Consider the following 21638-nt stretch of genomic DNA (forward strand, 5'->3'; position numbering starts at 1 on the left):
TTCCAGTTGGTTCAGAAGCATTGATTCCAGGAGGTACCAGGTTCAAATCACAGCTCTGCCACTGACTCATTGTGTGACCCTGAGCAAGTCACTTAACCTCCTTGTGCTCCGTCTTTTGGGTGAGACGTTCTTGTAAGGGACTCTGCAGCTGATGCACAGTTCACACACCCTAGTCTCATATCTTGTAAAGCACTTTGTGATGGTGGTCCACTATGAAAGGTGGAATATAAAATTAAAGATTATTTTATTATTACTTTTACATTAGTTTTCAAATTCAAAACAATCAACTACAAAAGGATTCCCTGTTTATGTAAACGTATCTAGTGTCAAAATCTTATGGAGTTAAGCAGCTAAGATGTAATATGAGGAAGTGTGGCACCTACCTGGCATGGCGTGGGTGCTGAGGGGCAGCTCTTCAGAGGTAGGAGGGCTATGCCAGAGGGTGGGGAGCCCCATACTGGTCTCTTTCACAGGAACCAAAGGCAAAGAATTATGCTACAGCTGTGGACAACATAGAAAATAATAGCATTTAGTTAATAGGCTGGAGATTGTTACACAAACTGGGTTACTTTACATCGGAAATGACTTTAGCAACTAGGAAATACAGCAACAGAAAAGAGGAAGATAGCCAGTATAGAGATCTTGGGAAATCTCCAGGAATTACTTTCATTTTGAAATCGATAAGGAGTTTCAGCAGCCATTAGTTTGACAAAAGTGAAACTACACTGTCCCTGCTCCAAAACTATTCTAATTCATGCAGGAACCTGAAAGCTAAATGGGGGTGAAGCTGAAAATATGACATCATCAGCTAGTGCTTTTTGTTTTATCAAATGAAAAAAACAAAACAAACTAGAATTGCCTTATTATTACAATTACTATGTATTTGTGTATGAAATGGGAGTTTTCCCTAGGCATTAAAAAGATTACACACTGATCACAAACTGGGTTATGAAACCCTGTTATGAGTTTTCAATAATTGCAGAGGTACGTTTGTGCTTTCCTTTCAAAAGAACGTGCGGTTTCTCTGATGACAGATTAAGGGTGGCCCACCATACACAAGTGGTTTATTTTGTGGTCTAGAGGGTATATTTCTTGTCTAAACTCACAAAACAAATTTTACTTTGATAAAATGCATCATCATGGTTGACTGCTAAAGCAAAGTCTAGTCACTGATAAAAGGAAGAAAAAAAAAGTAATAATGTAATTACCAAAAAAGCCTGCCCAAGTCAAAAGACCCCCTAGCAAACTGAAATATTTCTGTTCCTTACCTTGAGTGAGTACTGAAAGGCCTGCAGCTCAGCAGCCTTACTCTGCCTCACCATCTCCCGTGAGCTGGAAAAGTCAAAGTTACAATTTATCAGCAGTGAATATTCTTGGCAGGATGTCAAAAATGCATCAGGATCCGTCTTGCAATGCTTTGCAGCTGAAGCAAGCAGATACACTGCACACCAGAGTCTGTCCCGCTGCCTCCACACACTGCTAGGGAAAATGTAGACCCAGTTCTCCTAGGTCAAGCGAGGAAGTTTATAAAATACCTTTAAATACAGGGCATTCCACAGACTCAAACACATCTTCAATATTACACAGTATATAATTATGTTTTCAATGATGCTACTTTTCACAGAAAGAGGATAGAATAGTACCCCTGTACTTTTAATGAATAACCCTTCATGTGGGATAATTAATGTTTAATTTTCTTCACTGAGCGAAAATTGTAACACTGATGCAAGAACTTTTATTTTTTCAGCAATATATTTTTAATGCTGCCAATCATTCCCTACTCTTTCTACATAAGAAAACGTCTTTCTGAAGTCGGGCTGTGTGCAAAGACATTTACTTGGCTACTGACCAATCGGTCATTTTTGTGGACCTATGTAATGAATATATTTAACTTGTGAAAGAAAAGAAACAGCAGCTCTTCAGTGTTGTAAGACCATTTGTATTATTATTAGGACCAATGCATTAAGGGTTAGTAATTATTGTAAACTTGGGTTAACATTTATATTTACAAATTGTATGATTTGTGTAAAATGTTAAATTAATGAGTCATCATAAGTACTACGATTAATAAATAAATAAATGTATAAATAAAAAAATGATTTACTGGTGTTAAAAACGCTAATAAGTCAATAGGTTAAACCCTTCTGTTAACTTTAATCTTGCTTTTTAGTATTGATTTGCAGTAGTGTATTAGTGTTTGACTTCTAATTGTGTTGTAAAGGTATTTACTAATGGGGCGTGAAAAACGAAATGTTTCCCCTAATTCTCTCTGATTCAAAATCCATCCACAGTTAAATTGCCTGAATCCTAATGTGGACAGCCTCACTTCACAGTAAGCAAACCTGTACAGTAAAACGTACATGCAATGCAGAAACTAAAAATATATATGCGTTTGACTGTTTATTAACCGAACATAACCGATTTTGCCTGATAATAATGCAAACCAAAAACACCTCTCTGGATGCAACAGAAAAGCAAAGTGTTATATTGCTTACTTAGGAGGTACAAGGTGAGCAGGGGCATTCTGTGAATAGACCTGACGATTTACAAACAGCTGACATGACACAAACGCGGAACCAAACTCTAAATTCCTAGACAGTGGATTTTCAATGGGGTGGAACATTACATTAATTAAGACATTATTTAATAATATGCATTTATATATTATTACTCGATTAACTTATATGATCATACATTTATGATGGTGTCTAAAACTACAGCAAATAACAAATCGGTCTCGGTTTCTCTTGTTGTAATACATTAAGAAACAGCTGACGTTACAGAAGCCACACATTTTTCCAAGTTAAATTCATAGCCGGTAAAGATCACAACTGTTATAAGTTAAATGAAAGCTACGCTCCTACATACTCAGCCCTTCAGTCCTTCCGCCATCTTCCAGAGCAGCGTCAATCGATAAAGGTGCTTATAAATTCCACATTACCGCAGAGCAGCTTTGAAATTTCCTTTGTGGGATACAGTTAACCCAGCCATATTTTTGTCGACAAAGAACTGTATGTTTTGCCGCCATGTTGATAAGGTTATTTGGTTCAAGATACAAAGTGTTGGTTTTGGTAGGGGCAGAGGACAATTTTAATGAAACAGATATGGCCTGATTACCTTTTCTATATGACTAGTAAACCTGCTCTTTCGATGGCCCTCTTTACACATTTGATAATGATAATAATAGGGACAGTAAAACACCCGAGGGAGAAATGCTTGCAGGAATAATATTAAACTTGAAGAGCATATTTAGACACCCCTCCCACCAGTAATTAAATTATTAAGATGTGTAAAGCACTTAGTGTAAACTGTCTGAAGAATTTGAACATATATATATATATATATATATATATATATATATATATATATATATATATATATATATATATATATATGTCAAATTATATATATATAGTGCTACACCAGTAGATTTACCATTTTATTTTATTTTTAGAAATATCTCAAGATGCATTTCACAAATACTGGTCCTGTTATCATTTAAACATGAGGGGAATGCACTTTATTTTGTTAACAGTATAACTGTTAGGAGCTGCTTCATATTACTAGACAACCTGTATTTACTTACCTGAAATATATTCAAATGGCCTGGAGCTGTTTAAACTATGCTACCCTGAATGATTTGCATACTGACCTGCTGAATGGTTTTCTAAATGCGTACATTGATAAGTAAGTAGCAGCAAAGTAACTCCTGGCTAAGAAGTACAGTATTAAAACTAAGACTGTCTGATTTTCCCAGTAAGCCCTCTTTGCATACCCATACATGCCAACAGTCCCTATATGGTCTGGACAGTGTCGATTTCCTAGCAAATAGCCCATGTCCGGATGCATAGGAAGAAAGTCTCAATATTTTTTTTATCCCTTATCTGTTTAGGGGCTGCTGACCCTTGTTAACAGCATGACAGGGACAAGATCTCAGTTTACTGACATATGTCATATCTAGTCATATAGGAGAAGTGTATTGTTTCGTCACTGCTGCTGCAGTATGATTTGATGTGTATGATGAGTAGAATGTGGGAGCCCGTGGAACGTGAAGGGCTGGAGTTAGCCACACCAATCATTTGCATACAGCGGGAGTTAGCCACACCAATCATTTGCATACAGCGGGAGTTAGCCACACCCATCATTTTCATACAGCGGGAGTTAGCCACACCCATCATTTTCATACAGCGGGACTTAGCCACACCCATCATTTTCATACAGCGGGACTTAGCCACACCCATCATTTTCATACAGCGGGACTTAGCCACACCCATCATTTTCATACAGCGGGACTTAGCCACACCCATCATTTTCATATAGCGGGACTTAGCCACACCCATCATTTTCATACAGCAGGACTTAGCCACACCCATCATTTTCATACAGCAGGACTTCGCCACACCTTCTGATCACTAACATACAAGGGTAAGAACGCTTCATGATGACCATTTTCACAATAACGATGGTCATCATGTGGTGTTTAGTTGAGGGGAGAGGGTTTGCATGTTTTTAAAGAACTGTTATTTTTATTTTATTTATTTTATTCTTGGCGCCACAGTTGCAAAAGGTAATTATTTTCTGTTGAACACATCCAAAACAGAGAACAGGTAGACTAGACAGACTGGAACAAAAAAAAAAAAAAAACCAACTACCAGCTAGACTCAAAGTACACAATTTAGCTGTACTATGAAGTAAACAATGGCTGGGACTCCAAACATTTGACCAATTGCATCTCACTGGTTACCTGGCGCCTAGACTGCACCTCCTAAATCATAAACAAATCTAAGACTAACAAAAAGGTTATTTTAATCACAATTTATATTGTTATACAAGTTAACCGCCACATTCATTTAACCTTTAATTTGTCCATCTTTAACAGAAACTTTAAAACCATGGAGCTCCTTTATTTTTATATGGGTGTAACCTCATCATTGACTAACATTATGCGCGCGCCGTGCCCTATTTTAATATGAATTCACGGGCGCGCCCCCGTTCTAACATGACGTTTTCTATCATGCGCTGCAGTGTGCGCAAATGTTCCTCTTCGTTTACGCTTGTATCAATAGGTAATGGACTTTATTTTACCCATACGTACTTTGCTGGCTAAACTACACCGTTCCTTCAGCTATAGCAACATCAATGTAACTAAATATGTTTGCAATAAACCTTTATTATTAAAAACACACACGATCGATTTTTCTCTTTTAGGATTCCATCCGGATTCCTCCCAGCGCCTGGTCGTCCTTCACACAGGTAAGCACAATGTTTTATTTCGTTACAGAAAACGTTTTAAATATGTGTTTGAGTCCAGCTTACAGCGTGCAGTGTGTGTGTGTGTGTGTGTGTGTATTTAAGGTGGGGTTTTATGCGTGTTCTTATAAGTGATGAGTTGTTTATCACAACAGAGCAGTGTTCACAGTGCAGATAATGTGTGTGAGTGGGTCAGTGTGAGAAAGTATTCCCACTGACGCCGCAGTGTCACTACTAGTGAACCCTGAAGCTGACAAGCTCACACTTGGCCACCACCCTGTGAAATACTGTATTGAGACAAGAAACAGCCAGCAGAAAAAAACATTGATCTAGGCAGGACTGCCTTTCAGGTACTGCGCCTTGTAGCTGGCATCTGTGCTAACCTCTGACAAGAGTGATTAATTTTAAATACAGTATGTTTCCACGTTAAAGGATACAGTTAATCCCACATTCTGTGTTTGCAGAGACTTGGAAATTGAGTAGAAACAACATAATGCTTGTGGGGAATTAAACTGGAGTGACATTGTACCACATTCTTTTCTGTAGCAGGAGCTAAACAAATGTGTCTTTTTCATGTGGAATGTAACTCCACAGTAAATCAACAGGATTCCAGTGAGTTTACTGGTGTGGTGTGCATGACCTGTGCTTCCCACGTCCTTCAGCCACTTCATACATCCCTCTTTGTATTCTTTAGTTAAAGCATCACAGGAAGTGGTTGAACATGGTCACGACAGGCACAATATCAATGCAGTTCGGAAATGGGAGCTCCCGCTGTAATGCATGGCCTCATGAGATAATGTAGATCACAATCAGCTGAAGGCAGGGGGAAAGCCGTCAGGCCAAGCCAGCATCTAGGTAGCACATTTCAAGTCAGTGTTTCAGTTAAACATTCAACCATTTATGCCTATTTTGTCCAGGACCAACCAATTGGATATGGACAGTTCCACAGTTAGTTAAATGATGTGACATTAGACGCTTACAAATACTTTTTTTTATAACAAATTGGTTTTATTTGTAAAATGTAAAAGAAATTCATTATCTGCAAATATATTTAAGTGCTAAAGCTTTTTTGTCAGTACAGTCATACAAACTTGTGCTCTACAACGCAATACTTTAATTAAACACAAAGCAGATTTTGTTGGATTGTCCAAGTTTACGCTTAAAAAAAATGTAAATTGGGACAGATGCTGTTAAGCAGTGCAGGTGTTCTTCAGTTGTAGAAATGCACTAACCAATGGTTGAGAGCAGGGGTCTCAGTGCTTTTCAAATGCTAGCCTTGCCCTTAAACAAGTTGAGCAGGTAATTCCTGGAAACATGCTGCATCTCAGAGGACTCCTCCTGTGTGAAGACATTCACATAATAAAAAATGTCAGGAGGAGAATCACAATACGAGGCTCCATGCAAGTTCTGTGAGGTGTCTCTGAGATTGTGACAAGAAGTGAGGATTGTGAATGTGGATTGAGGAAGCTGACAGTCCATCAGATACACTTGACAGGTCATCAGCTTACTGGCTCAGACAATTACCCCAAACAGAGGGAGCTACAATACAGTTACAAAGTACAATTCACACGTACATACTCTACTGCATCATTGAAACCAGCCTCCTGGCTATATGTAATTAAATACATTAAAAACATATTTAAATAAGTATGTACAACTGAACATTGTGTCTCTTATACGATGCAATAAATTCATTACTTGTTCATATTCCTTGTACCATCTGTTTTATAGTTTTGTTTTAAAATAAACAGCATTTGATGGTTATTTATCATATATATTACAGTGTTGTTAGGATTAGCCAGACCTTAAATTAATTTTGCTGACAAATTATACAGGCTGCTCAGAGAAAATGAACTTACACATTGAACCTTAGATCATGTAAGTATATGGTACCGCTTTCCATTACAGCTACATTAAAGCAGACATGGTATTGAAAAGTGAATCCCAGAGTAGCGGTGTGCTGAGACTCATGTTTCCCATGTCACTACCTTCAAGATGTATTTGTCTGCATGTATTCAATTAGTCAAAACATGCCTGTTCATTAATGTGTTCATTTCAAAAGAAGAAAAGCTGCCCTTCCCTCACCTTTACAATCGAGTACTAATCAAAGTCAATTGACTTTGGCATTGAGTGTTTTAAAAGCTGATTGGAAGCGAATTTTCCTCATCTGGGACGCTGACATTTGTATTGCCATACTGAAGCTGTAATCTGTCAATAAAAATATGTTGCAAAACTAGTAAAAGCAGCTGATTTGTCGTGTAAATGTGACCTTTAGTTAAACCTAACTGGAGCTACCACTGTGGAAACTGGAATATGTATTTCTTTGTCGAGTTTAATCAAAGATAGCACCTTGCCCAGGACTACAATCCCACAATCCTCTGCAGAGATGACACATTTGTAAGGAAATTAAAGAATGTTATTTCATATCACAAGGATAAAAGAAAGGTAAGATGAGAAAATTGTTTATAAAATATGTATTTGTTTGATCACGACAATTTCTATATTAAATAACACTGCCAGATAGTTATTGATTGATAATCGATAATTGTCTAAACAAGGGAAGCTGAGGGACAGCATTTGCTTTGTGTTGAGTAATTAACGTAACATATACAGTAAATATCCACAGGGTAAACTGATACCACAAGGAAATAACAATGAGATAATGTGACGTGTCACAAAATAATCATGTATTAGATGCAGCTGGTTCGGTCACGTCAAAAGTACCATATTTAAAAAAAAATAAAATAACTATTTGGTTTAAATGCAGAGAAATGAAAACAAATCTACATGTTAGCTATCTTATATCTACATGCTAATAGTTTATTTCTCTGTTGGGATGTTGCTACATGTCTAATAATGGATGTTACCTATACAGGGACTATAAAGTAACTTGGCCACTTTGTGCTGTTGTTGGTTTTAATGTAGAAGCCTTTCTCAAGGTGGCCATGATGCAGCAGTAAATACAGGCCCCGGCTATAAAGCCCTCTATATCAAGTCTTCCAATTTTAAATACTTTTTGGGGGTTCTATATTCAACTCATGACATGGGCATTTGAAATATAACAGCATTATAAGAAATATGATAGATGTATTATATGTGTGACAGTATAAAATAAAGCCAGATATTTTTTTCAGGGGGCCTCTGTAAAGACTGGAAGTCGGGTAGCTTTAGCCGAACAAGCTCCATCCAGGTCCTGTGGTCTCAATCAGGTGCAGATCCTTTCAGTCATTGCTTTCTGCAAGGCATAAAGTATCATCTTGTTAGTTTTAAGTAATTAATGTCCATTTTGTCATGTTCAGTATCATGTGTCTGTTTCTCTTGTAATATTAATACGCTCGTCATAATTCAAACCGTACATTGGATGGCCCAGTATTTGTATTCAGTTCTGCAGTGTATTTTGCATCAGTAACTGGTCCATCGAGTAATCCAGTTTGTACACGCAAACACAGTATTCCCCCCCCATGCAATGTTGTGAAGCGGGCACATAGGACAGCCCTATCCCAAAGCAGCACAGTCCGGCTTCAAGCTAGTAAACTGAGCTGTTCTAAAGTGCCATGTCTTGGAAGGTTGAACAGGCCCAAGTAAAATAGCTTGTTTTGTTATTTAAGGAGTCTTTTCCCCTGAAGCTGTAAATGATCTTTAAAGCAGATGAACTGCATTGTGACAGTATTATTTATTGTGCAATTGAATTGTCAGCATATTGTATTTTTTCATATCCATTCTCCAAAACATAAGAATTGTTTAATAATCTGTTTTAATAACGTGTGATTGGTAGGTACCCCTCAGTTTATGCTATGGAGTCCCAAGTCCTTTATTCAAGTTTTGATTGCAGATCGACAGAGCACAATAGCACTCTCTAATGTCCTCCTGGGAAACACACTTTCACCATGGAGAGGTCTGAATGAGCTGGGTAGATCATTATTACATCTAGATCTGGCTTCTCGTTACCACTTCTGTAATTCCCTAGTCATTAAAACCAGGTTGTAATGTCACTGTGTCTCTTTAGTCAAATCTGTTAAGATACGCCACCATCAGAAGGCTGTTCGAACACATTTGTGGCCGTTATAAGAAAGGGAGCAATAATTGAATTCCATTTTAATGAACAGAACTGAAATATAAGATACTTCTCGTAGGAGAAAAATACAGCATATAAAAGTCTTAATTTCAGAATTTGAATATTAAAGACCTGATTTAATAAAATCTGTTTCCACAATAACACAGCCTTTTACACTAACAAGCACACACAGACAATGTAGCTGCTGATGGGGTGGTCACAAAACACTGATATTTCATTCTTCTTTTCTTTTTCCAGTGTGACACATATTTAGGGCTACCAGCAAATGTGCAAATCTCCCCATTGCTCTGAATTCAAAGGATAGAAAGATCACCTGAAATCACATTTGGTTTAAGCCAAATACAAGACTCTTAAGCCTAATAGAGGTCTAGCTGTAGTGTTAACAGGTAGTGAGCTGCACACTGCAGATCTAGGTTTTGGCAGCTTTCCCAGATTTAGTTCACAATGTGAATTAGAGCTGAAAAAGCTAAACTAGCAGAGTTTTTTTTTTTTTTTTTTTTGTCTTATAGTGCAGGTTGACAGATGATACTTTTGCACAGTGAAAGCCCTGAACTGATTCACGTGTAAATGTCACAGTGCCAAGTGCCAACCTCTCCCTAACATGGCGTTTCATTCTCCAGCTTTACTGCATAACATCTTAATTCTGCCTAGCCGTATCCAAGCTGTGAGGCGTCTAACATTACATTAGCTCATGTGTTTACGGTTAGTCAGCCAAGATCCTAACAGATGAGCAAATCATGGGTAATGTAATAACGTGTGTTATTACTGTGTACATTTTTAGAAACAAAGCATATTATTAAAATGTGTTATACTGATCATGACTTTTAAAAAGACTATCAATATAACACATTGTTAGATTTGTTTTATCAGGCTCCAACAATTACTAAAAAACAAATACAAAGTTAAGCCTAGAAAATATGTTTTTGGAAAGGGGGCTTGGAGGCACTTGTTCAGATTCATCAGTCTATGAAGCAGGGGCGAAGACTTTTGAATAATTCACTAACAAACCTTTTCTATTTTCTCTTTTTTGGAATGGGTCAGGAGAGTTCAAAACACTGATGCCTCTCTCTGCTACATAAAGGAATCCGGCCTTTTTAATCTTGAAATTTGAATGCTCATCCTGAATTCTTCACACTTCAGGACCTCATTACTGAGTGGAAATCAAAGCACCTCCACTGAACTGTCTGCTGAGCTGTTCCTCCTCCCTGCTTATTTTATATTGGTGACCTTGATAGGGATAATGACTTCTACACCCAGGCACACTGCCTGCAGGGATACATGAACTTCTCCACAGAGTTCCACAGAATTACATTTGTGCAAACCGTGTGGCATAACTTGGGACCTAAGCCATATTTTTTACGAAGCCTTGTCCCTCTACAAAAATACTTTTTGATGCAAATTTTACACTCGAGAGAAAAAGCTCAGTAAATTGTCAGTGAGCAGTTGCTGTAACTCAGGGTTTGATCCCTGTCACAGCAGCTCACCAGGGGCTGCAGCTCTGAGTGCTCGATGAGGCTGAACTCTGTGATGAAGTAGTAGTAGTGCTTGTAGCAGGTGTTGACGTGCGCCTCCGCCCCCATGCTGCAGATGCTGTCGAAGTGGTGAATGTAGATGTGGACGAAGACTCGGAACAGCCTGCTCAGAATCTTTGTGCACACATGCTGGAAGTTCTTGGGGAATGGAACCCCTGAGAAAGCAAAGACATCCGTCAGTGAGTTTAATCTATCCCCGGCCACCAAGTCACACCGCTTTACAAGTTGAGACTCGCTATTGTAACTCCTGTATTGCACTGTTATTTGCAATTTACTGTATCTCTCCCAGTCAGCCTCCAGCCCTCACTGTTGTACAGCTCTGGGGGCAGTTGGGAAATAAACGTGGCTGATTTGTAATAAAACTGACAGCTCTTCCTAATTGTTTGAATCTGTTAAAATACCAGCAGTCTGCCCACTCCTCCTGTGTAGGAGACATAGATGATAGACCGCTCCACTATTATGACATTAACATGTCATCTCACCCAAACGATATGTCTCAGACTGAAACACAGTGATGTAATTAACCCCTCTGTGACCCCTGCATGCGTAATCCTGAATAAATGAGCTGATTCTGTCATCCAGGGATTCCCAGGTAAAGAGCTAGGATTCACACAGGCTGAGGCTGAGTGGTATTTAGTTTTCTTATTTATGTTTGCAAAAACATTTGCAACAGCTGTGCATAGAACAACACACAACAAGTTTGTGCTTTGCAGTGTTTTGGGAACCTCTGACATACAAGTCCCTACTCACTAAAGCAAGCCAGTCACTGAGGCCCTTTGCCATTCAGAGTGGCTCCCTGTCTGGGCTTAAGGTACTGTACCTGTAACACAGGAAAGTGGAAGGTTTTTTAAAAGTACCAGATATCTCCATATTTTACCACATATTCATGGCAACAGATCTAAATACTGCCACTGTTTACGTTACTAAAATGTGGACGAAGGTACAAAATGTGTAAAATGACACACCCATAGTATTAGATCTACCCCCATTGAGACTATTTGAAAAGCACATTGGTCATGTTAGTGTTGAAAAGCTTGAACGGTCTCACACTGCCCGAGTGTACATGGAGTCTTATGGTTACCCCATGTATATGGAAGATCTAATGATTGCACAACCCACCTACTCTTGTGGGGAAGATGTCTTCGTTGTTGATGAGCGTCTCGATCCAGTTCATCAGTAGGCTCATGTACTTGAGGGCGGGTAGCTTGGTGGGCTTCTTATACAGGTTGTTGTCTTTCCAGCGGTACTCATAACGCTGGCCCCCGGACATGACGGGGCAGGAGCGATCCGTGCAGAACTCGCTCACCGTGCCGTAGATGAGGTTGATGCGGTTGAAAAAGTCCACCACGTGCACAGCAATCCAGTCATTGATGTTCTCTCCCTGGGGGAGCTGCACTACACTCCGCAGGTCCAAGCCAGACTTCAGAGATGCCTGCGCCTTTTTATACAGCTCGAAACGCTGGGTCCCGGGTTCAAAACGTTTCCGAGGCCGGAAAGTCTTGTCCTTGCTGAACACATGGCCCAGGCACAGATCCATTTTTTGGGGGGTGGTTGGGGGTAGGAGGGCCGAAACTTGGTCCCTTTTTGGTAACCCTAATTGGAGTGGGGATTTGTTTTTTTTTTGGTTGAAAGAGGAAACGTATTTACACAGTCCAGGGTGAAATGTATTGAGTTCTCCCAGTGACTGCAAAGAAAATGCACAGTATCTTAGTAGAATATCCACCTCTTGGATAGTAAAGTGATTTATTTTTCCTGCAAAATCCAGAATGAGGTGAATTTTCTTGGGGGGGATAAAAGAACATTCTGTAGAGATTATGTAATTATATTTTTAAAAGGCATTCTTTTGAAAAACAACATCATTAAAATGTACTGTATAGTGGGACAAGATAACAAACGGCCTTTCTGTTAAAGATAGCAACACAATAAGCTTCTAACACACATCAGCAAATCACCAGTTCAACTGCCTACAAAAAAATAGATGTGAAAGTTATAAAGGAATGCAAGAAAAGGTGAGGCATGCCTGAGTTTCAACATTTATTGAGTAATATGAATAATACTGTTCTCGCTGTGCTTATGTTATAGGCTGTAGATGGCACAGTCAAGTGTTTGATGGTTTCATTCAACAATAGTCAGGCTAGCTGAAGATTGGCATTCAACATATAAGTAAAGATTACTTCTACTTCCTGTGATTCAGATCTCTACTTCCTCCAGGTGTGTGTACAGAAAAAGCACAGCAATCAGCGCACAGGAAACCGGGATATGGGGCCTGATTATTTATTGTATATAGCAGGGTACATGGGAATATCTCACTGCATCCTGCCCTATACTTCTGTGAGTGATTACTGACCAGGCCCAAACTTGTTTAGCTTCTAAGAGAGGGCAAGATGAGGCTGCAGACACTATCCTCAGTGTAATTCTTAAATAGTATCTCCAGTACAGTTTTCAAAACATGTGAAGGTAGCATAGTATTGCAATTCAGGGTAAATATTTGGAATAATAAAATAAAATTAAAGGGAAATAGTATTTCTGGGTAGCAAGACATACTGGGATGTGCTCTTAAGTCAAGTTCTTAAACGGGTTTCATTATACCATAAGGATTATTGTTTTTATATATTTAATAATATATATATATATATTATAGATATATATATAGATATATATAGATATATTAATATAATTATTATTATATATATATTATATATATATATCATATATATTATTTATCGTACCATGTTAGATACCATGGTAATGTGCATATACTACCGGTAGGTTTGGATACTGGCAGATAGTTTATTATGCAGTCATGAAGAGCTACTTCCTTGTAGTGACCCCTGGGCAACGTCTCTGACGGCAAAAAGCTCTTCAAATTGAACTTGCTTAAGCAAAGCAATGTTGGGCTTGGTTAGTACTTGGATGGGAGACCACCTGGCAATACTGAGTGCTGTAGGCTGCATGTTAAGCTCCTCGTACAATTCGAGCATCTTAAAATATATATATATATATATATATATATATATATATATATATCCCTGCTAACACAAGCAAAGACTGAGCTGAGCAGTAAGACAGTGCTCTGTCATAGAATGATACAGGTTTTGAGTCATTATCAAATCATCTCAATCTGTACGTTGTTGCTTAGAATAATATAGCATTTTTTACAATAATATAGCAATGTTATTTCATCAACAGAGCTCCTTGCACAGAGCCTTGCACCCGAGGAGCGAGTCACGAGCTGAATGCCAGCCTCTTTGATCCCCTGCAAACAATAGCACTGCATTGTGGGAGGCTAGGTCAAGGACCAAAACCTCACAACAGCACGAAACAACACGTCCGCTGCATTAAGTTGTGTGATAGTTTGTATTACACAGTCACTGGAGCAGGCACTGTGGGAAAGTTCAGTGTTAGAAACAATAGGAATTGTCCCCCTTCTGTTTTGAGGGTGTTTTGATAAGCAAAGCTTATCACAGTATCCAGTTCAGGAAGAGCATTCAAACGATGATAGCTAAGCTGCTCACAATACTCATTGTAGTTCATGTAAAATTATTAAATATGTCAGTTTAACCAACACACACACACATATGTATGTATGTGTATGTGTGTGTATGTATGTATGTATGTATATATATATATATATATATATATATATATATATATATATATACACACACACACACACACATATATATATAAAAAAATTTAATCCCGACTGCCTCGCTAATTTTTTTAAAAGCGCGCTAATAGAACTAATTTTGAAATCTCAGTTAATCTTGGTTTTAATTGCATATTTAATTGATACAATTACTGCATCCATCTCATTTAAGTTTGTTTTATTACTGATGCTATTATTATTATTATTATTATTATTAACTTTTATTAATAATTTGAAATTGCCTAAATAAAACAAAACATTTACTGAGTAACGGTTATGTCTTTCATAATTGTAAATAATATTGTTTAAATATAATTATTGAAATAAAACAAAGCAATGACTGCTGACGGGGCTGCAGTCTGTACCTGTCCAGCAGCACTGGTTATACTTGGCTTGATTCATGGGTTTGCAGTGATCCTGAATTTCTGAAAGAGTACTCTGTTGAAACTGACGGGTTTCATTTGTTGTTGTGTTGTTGATGTCTGTAGTAGAAAAACTACTAGAGTGTATTTTGAGAAGTGAAAGCATGTTTAGCACACAGGTGGTACAGCAGACTAGATGCACTTCTGCCATGCTGGAACTCACTTTGACAGTAGATACAGTAATCCTCTTTCTATCCAATGTACCGTCAGAAAGTTTAAAAAAAGAAATGTCCTATTTACAAGCCCTTCAGTTTGAGTGCTTTGCTACATAATACGGTTGTATGACTTATTTTATATTTAAACAATGACTACATGTATTCAATCCTGGCATGCACTAAAATGGTGCCACAGGAAATGAATTACTGTATGCGAAGAGGGACAAGACAAAAAAAATTAATCTCCCAAAAAATGTATGCATTAATCACAGAAGTTAACTGATTAATTGACAGCCCTAATATATATATATATATATATATATATATATATATATATATATATATATATATATATATATATATATATATATAATATATTATATTTACTAAATATTAATAAATATTAAGGATCTAAATTTCATACAGTAGAATATAGAAACGCATGGATGGATACAAGACACTTATTGCCACGCAGATTCACCCATTCCAGATTTTTATACAAGCCTGATTAACCACGGTGTATAGGTAACACGCTCAGGTGTGTCATACTAAACTCATAGTAAAACCAGGAATGGAGCAAACTGCTATGCAATGGGAGTCTTCTTTCCATCCCTGAAAAAACTCTATACTGTACTGGGGATCTGAGAGACAGCATATCTTATGAAGACTTTAGACGGCTCTCCACAAAAATGGAGCCCGACAGCTTGAATCAAGCACACCGTGTTTTGTAGAGATTACTAACTGTACAGATTCATTACAGGGTTTAGGTTTAGAGCAGTATCGGAAACTCATTATTCCCTTTAGTGGTACTCAGAAACAGCTATTCCAAGAAAGGACAAGAGAAACAAAGAACACACTTACATTGCCCAGAGATAATGAGAGGGAGTGAGCTCTTCATTTACCGGTACACATTTTAGAGCACAAGACATGTCTTGCAAGTTGAATTCAATAGTGTGTGTGTACTGTAACTGTGTTAACTATGCAACCACTTGCTTAGGTCTTTGTCTTTTTTGAACTGGTCAGATCCAAGCTTTATGGATACCATCTAGATACCAGGCAATTACTTCAGCAAAAACATCCTTTCAACCACCTCTGAAAGCTGAATATCTGAGTTAGTTGTTCCAAGTTTGAAAAGTGCTGTAGCAACACGTTAAGAACATACTGAAGCTGCAATCAGACAACAGTGATGATGAAGGCATCGCGGATGACAGACATAGCTGAAACGTGTCTCTACTTGTCTCTTAACTTTTACATCAGTGTTTGCTTTTTATTTTTACATTAGTGTTTCAAGTTAAGGGTAAGCTTTAATACACTTTATTTGATTTTCATCAGATAATGCTAGAATCAACTGGAGGGCTATAGCAGAGGTGGACTTCAAAACAGACAGTTCTCAAAAGATAAAAAGGCTGAAAGATGTTAAAGTATAATGTACAGTACATGCAAATCAGCTGGCAGCCAGGTCTTTTAAACCAGAATTTTTTCGCTTGTTTAGTAACAAAACTTGGGACAATGCTGCTGTGGCTTTGTCCTGGGCAGCCAGCCCTGCCACACATGGTCACAGCTGAAAGGGTTATATAGTTCAGGAGTTTGTAAAGAGCAGCTAGCACTCCTGTCTTCACTGTGTGCAAACACTTTAATGTATGATACAAGCCCAGAATTTACCTTTTAAGCAATTTCTTTCTTCAGTGTAATGATGGTTCCCTAGGCTCAAAACACGTAACTTGTGTACAGCACCATTATGCAAGTTAGAGCACGACCAAGGTAACTAAATGGCTCTAAAAAGTCTTGGATGCCTCCTGAAAGAAAGGCGGTGTGAAATTTAAAATGTACGTATAACTTAAGAAACAAAAAGAAACTACAAAAAAAACAGCTAGTAAACAAAAAAAGCTTTCAGTTGACTTACCTGGCCAGTTTCCTAAGAAATACAGACAGACAGGAATGTATAGTCTGAAGCCCAAACTTGTATGTTTGAGAAAAGCCTGAGACAACTCACTCGTCCCTCCCTCCTCCTTCTTCTTCTTCTTCTTGTCCTGCAAAAACTCTACACCGCCTGGGAGAATTTAACATACTGAAAAAAAAAATAATAATAATAATTGACCTTTTTTTTCCTGTCAGTGATGTCACATCCTGATTTTGTCAGCAGCCCCAGCTGTCTGGGTGTGTACAGTATGAGGCGCCTAACTTTGAAACCAGTAGGGAAAGTTAAACTTCAGATGCGTTTTTGTTCTCTACAGAACGTTTTACAGTAAATGTGTTTTTCTATGTTATGCCAAAAAAAAAAAAATGTTATCAGCTTCATCATCCTATTTTCTTCTTTTCCATCTTGGTGGAATACAGCTGATTTTTCTCCTCAAACAAAATATAGAGAAATATCTCTTGCAGTCTGAAATGAGAACCAAATTTGAGTTTGGGGGGTGGGGAGAAAAGTACAGAAATGTCTGCAAAATAACCTGTCACCTTAGTCAAAACACACACGAGTGCTTGAAATGTACACTGTTATGTTCATTTTATTATGAAACAACTTGCATAACTGATACAGGTTACAGTGTAACATATAACTTTGGAGTAAATGACAAACTCAGATATTCAGCTTTTACTGGTGGGCGAAAATGACATTTTTGATGTAGTAGTTTGTTCGGCTGTAAATAATGATTTAAGCAGAAATAACCATAGTGGATTACATGTTGCTTTAGGCTTAAAAACATAATAAAAGTGTGAGGTGGGTTTCCAACCCTGGCTTTAATATTGGTATAACACAATAATATACTGATTGTTCTTCCTTTTATTAATAGTATAATCCAGTTTCGTCAGGACAGGTCATTTATAAAATTGATTTTTTTTTTTTTCTTTTATATCTACCACAGGGAGTTCCAGGCTGGCTTTTCAGTTTCTCCTCCTTATTTAATTTACAGCACTGCAATTTAAACAGATAATAATAGCTGGGCTCCCAAATCACAATTTCATAGATGAATCGAACTGTCTGAGGAGTAAATACAACCAGTTTATATTGTTAACATAAAAACTTGTACAGGCTGTTAGGAGCTGAGGTGTTGCTATGGGTAACTTGAGAGGAAGCGAAGGAGGGTTGTACCCGCTTCAGTTTTAGACTGGAATTTCAACTTATTTCTATGGTGTAACTACCCCATTCTTAAAAGCATATACAAAATAATGCTATATGTAATGTGGCTGTGGTAATCAAGCAAAAACATTTTGTCAAAATCAGGAATAACATGTTTGAAGTCTATGACTTTCTCTTATTGTTAAAGCAACTAAATTGGTTATTTCTCGAAGTACCATAACACTGCACCACAGCGGTTTGATATTTTTCAGTTCAATCTAAGCAACCACTCACAATTCCATATGGTAACACTGATGGTAACAAGGCACTTCAGTTTAAGAAAGCATTCCAAAAACTAATGTAACCTGTACTAGATACAAACAAAAAAACAAGGGTTCACAGAATCCAATTAGCACTAATCTTATAGTCTAAGACTAGTGCTACTTGGGGTCTGTAAACCGTAGTTTAGAATTCAAATCATTTTGCAAGAGCTTAAAGAAAGGATTTTACATAACTAGTATTTTTATTTTTTTTTTAATGTGTTTCATGTTTTAAATATATATACATTAGATATTAAGATTTTAAGTCTAAATTTGTATTTTTGTATGTTGCTGCATTGTGTGAATGTGTGTTTCTTGTACCGGTGCAGTAGTATGATGTCACACATGGACATGTGCGGATATTTTATTTTCCCTAACCCAAACGCACAGGATTAAACGATGCCCTGCAATTTTTCTGTCACCTTTCCAGCTGTGAGACAAGCTTTATCACAGCCCGGGCTTGAAGAAGCTTGTGCTCACACGCAATGAACCAGTGAAACTAAATTACAAGCCTTCTAATCCTCCTAATGTGTGTGTGCTGTCTTTCACTGTGGGACCTATCTACATGTGCTGAGCCAAGGGAAGCAGTGGGTGATTGTCACAAAGACGGCCGGAGTGGGTGGCGTCAGACCAGAAGCAGGAAAATAAACAGAGAGAGAGGTGGAGTTTGGTGGAGCTGAGCGAATGGTCTTGCTCAGCATTTAATGAGTGAAAAGACACAGAAAATAAACGGTTGGAACAAACAAAAACAAAGGCCACGGCACATTCGCCAAAATAAACAGACTAACAAAACAGACGATACAGACAAACACTGTGAGCAGATATTTATCTACTATTATTATTATTATTATTATGATGATTATTTTTACCTCCGTCTCCTATCCCATTCTCCACTCACCGAACACCCAACCGCAAGTATGTGACAACGTGCATCTATATATATTGTTGTGCTGGGATTCAATTACCAATTAATTATTCACTTGAATCCTAGCACGTGAATTAATAAAGTGCAATTCCCCGTGCTCACATATTACTACAATTTACTTGCACGTGAAGTGCTGTGCAATCCTCGTGCCTAAATACACATATACATTTTAAACACTCGTGTTACACAGACCCGTTTATATCCCGTGTACCAATGTCTATACACCAACATTTAAACACACCACATGCAACACATAACAGATAATATACACAGGGGCGGGCACTTTGTCACAGTGATACATAAACCAGAATAACTGACATGGACAGCTAGTGTTCCACCTATAGGAAAAAAAAAGTAGCATATGTTTCATATATTTTATTTTCATATAGTCTTTTTTTTAACCATACTATATTAAAAATGCATATATCCTTTTTTTTTTTTTAATAACAAAAATCTACACAAAATACACTGATGAAGCCACAAGAGGGCGCTTGCTGCTCATTTTTTTTTCTTTCACCAAACTGTGCTGTGTTTCCAGTTATAGTACAGACTGGGTTCCTGAAGATGGTATTAATAGGTTACATTGCAAATCATGATTTACTCACTGAGGCTAAACATAAATTGGTGCTTATCTACACTGCAACCACAATTTGGGACCACTACTGCATTTAACAACACCTGTGTAGTGCAGTTAAACTACAGCCACACTACCAGTGATAGGAATAGCTTTTACATTTCCACCTGGTAGTCCACATACAAGAAGTACGGTGTTTTGTGATGTCGTTTAATAGGATCAGCAAAATATGCATCTAAATACCCCAGCTTTCAAAACCAGAAAGGTCAGGTGATGTGTTACCCGTGGCTGTCATCTTTTTGCTTCTTAAAGCCTTTTCTTTTTTACATTTACCAGGCTTACATTGGTACAGCTGAGACCGAAGGCACACAAAGCCCACCAATGGCAGAATCACAAACGTTGTGCATACTTATTGCCCAAGCAATCATTCTGAAAGCCTTTCCAGTTGCTATATTAACAGTTGTGTTTATTTTAACACCACTTTGTATGATACACAATAGCTTGTGAATTCAAAAATACATTTTTAATACCCAGTACATATGTAAATGGCAATGCTAATTTGTATGAATTTCTTATTTGTGGTCCAAAGCAGTGTTAACACTCCACAGAAGCACAGATACAACCAAACCTACACCTCAAACTAATTGAACTGCTTACCACAGGCTAATAAGGGCAGGCTCACAATAGATTCAGCAATTTTTTTTTTTTTTTTTAAAAGGCAAGGGCACTACTTTTAAGAGATCAGTTTATTATTGTAAAATGAACAGACCATAATTAAGATTATTTGTAGCTGAATTAACCATACAATATTAAATGTTGAGAACCATACAATATAGATATATTGATATATATATATATATATATAGATATATATATATATATATCTATATATATTACAGAGCAGCATGTTGTTCAGGCAAGTCCTGCAAGATTAAGTGCTATCCCTAACTAAAGCCTCAGAATCATCGACACCTTCAACATAACATAGCATCTTACATGCCAAGACATCCCAAGATGCTTTATAAAAGAATATAAGAAACATAAAGATTAAATTATATTACTAATTCATTTATTTTCCAAACATGCAAGATTCATGTGAACTCAAATAAGTAATAGAGATTAAGTGGATCTCCCCCTCAAAATCTACATCTGTTGCTTTTTATTTTATTTAAGGCTAAGAAAATTTCATAAAAAAAGATCAACTCTTTTATGCAGTGGACCATTGCATATTCTCAGTTTAGTCAAACTGAATATCTGATAATGTCTCACGGCGGTCAGGGCTCAGGTCAGCCCACTGGGGCTTTATTTGCCGGGGACACAAACAGATTGTCTCTCAATTTGTCTAACATATTTCCTCTAGCAACTAGAATTGGAACTGGGTGGACAGGTTCTTTGCAGTAATACAGGTGCTATCACTGCTAAAGACAGAGAGAAGACTGGGATCCAAATAACACCCATTCAGTCGCGTTACTCAGGCCCGTCCCATACACAAGTCCCTAAGTGAAGACGGGCATCCCAGTTGCGGTAAACTGCCGAAATCCTGTCTTGAATTAAAGAAGAAAAAAATCTCTTGCAGCCGACGTTCCATTTAGATTAAGTCGTACCTATTTTGTTCAGGATTTTTCTCTGTACAAAACCGATTGTTATGTCGGTATGGTTATTTGGTGCTGGTGTAGTA

At 37.6% G+C, this 21638-nt stretch overlaps 1 protein-coding gene and 2 long non-coding RNA genes across 4 annotated transcripts; 1 reads left to right on the forward strand and 2 right to left on the reverse strand.

The window, feature by feature from the left end:
* Positions 1 to 5003: 5003 nt before the first annotated feature.
* LOC121327254 lies at positions 5004 to 10450 on the forward strand. Its single transcript, XR_005951540.1, has 4 exons — positions 5004 to 5066; positions 5209 to 5253; positions 5945 to 8459; positions 10367 to 10450. It is a non-coding gene; the product is annotated as an uncharacterized LOC121327254 (long non-coding RNA).
* On the reverse strand, positions 8398 to 12409 carry LOC121327250 (MOB kinase activator 3C-like). 2 transcript variants are annotated; one of them, XM_041271173.1, is made up of 3 exons: positions 11977 to 12409; positions 10810 to 11012; positions 8398 to 8485 (listed from the first exon to the last, which is right to left on the reverse strand). In XM_041271173.1, exons 1-3 carry the CDS (start codon positions 12392 to 12394, stop codon positions 8456 to 8458), a joined length of 651 nt encoding a protein of 216 aa, XP_041127107.1. In that variant the 5' UTR covers positions 12395 to 12409; the 3' UTR covers positions 8398 to 8455. The 2 variants fall into 2 exon arrangements, with proteins under 2 accessions (XP_041127107.1, XP_041127106.1); XM_041271172.1 differs by lacking the exon at positions 8398 to 8485 and having other exon boundaries at positions 9421 to 11012.
* Positions 12410 to 12482: 73 nt separating this feature from the next.
* Positions 12483 to 17230, reverse strand: LOC121327253. The gene is made up of 2 exons (XR_005951539.1): positions 16987 to 17230; positions 12483 to 12541 (listed from the first exon to the last, which is right to left on the reverse strand). It is a non-coding gene; the product is annotated as an uncharacterized LOC121327253 (long non-coding RNA).
* Between the last annotated feature and the right edge of the window lie 4408 nt (positions 17231 to 21638).

Source organism: Polyodon spathula, chromosome 14 (assembly GCF_017654505.1).
Source record: "Polyodon spathula isolate WHYD16114869_AA chromosome 14, ASM1765450v1, whole genome shotgun sequence".
NCBI lineage: Eukaryota > Metazoa > Chordata > Actinopteri > Acipenseriformes > Polyodontidae > Polyodon > Polyodon spathula.

Coding starts and splice junctions, on each gene's coding strand:
- LOC121327250 (XM_041271172.1), bottom strand. CDS start 12,394: ATGGATCTGTGCCTGGGCCATGTGTTCAGCAAGGACAAGACTTTCCGG. Junction 11,013..11,976: donor CATCTTCCCCACAAGAGTAG/GTGGGTTGTGCA, acceptor TTGCTTTCTCAG/GGGTTCCATTCCCCAAGAAC.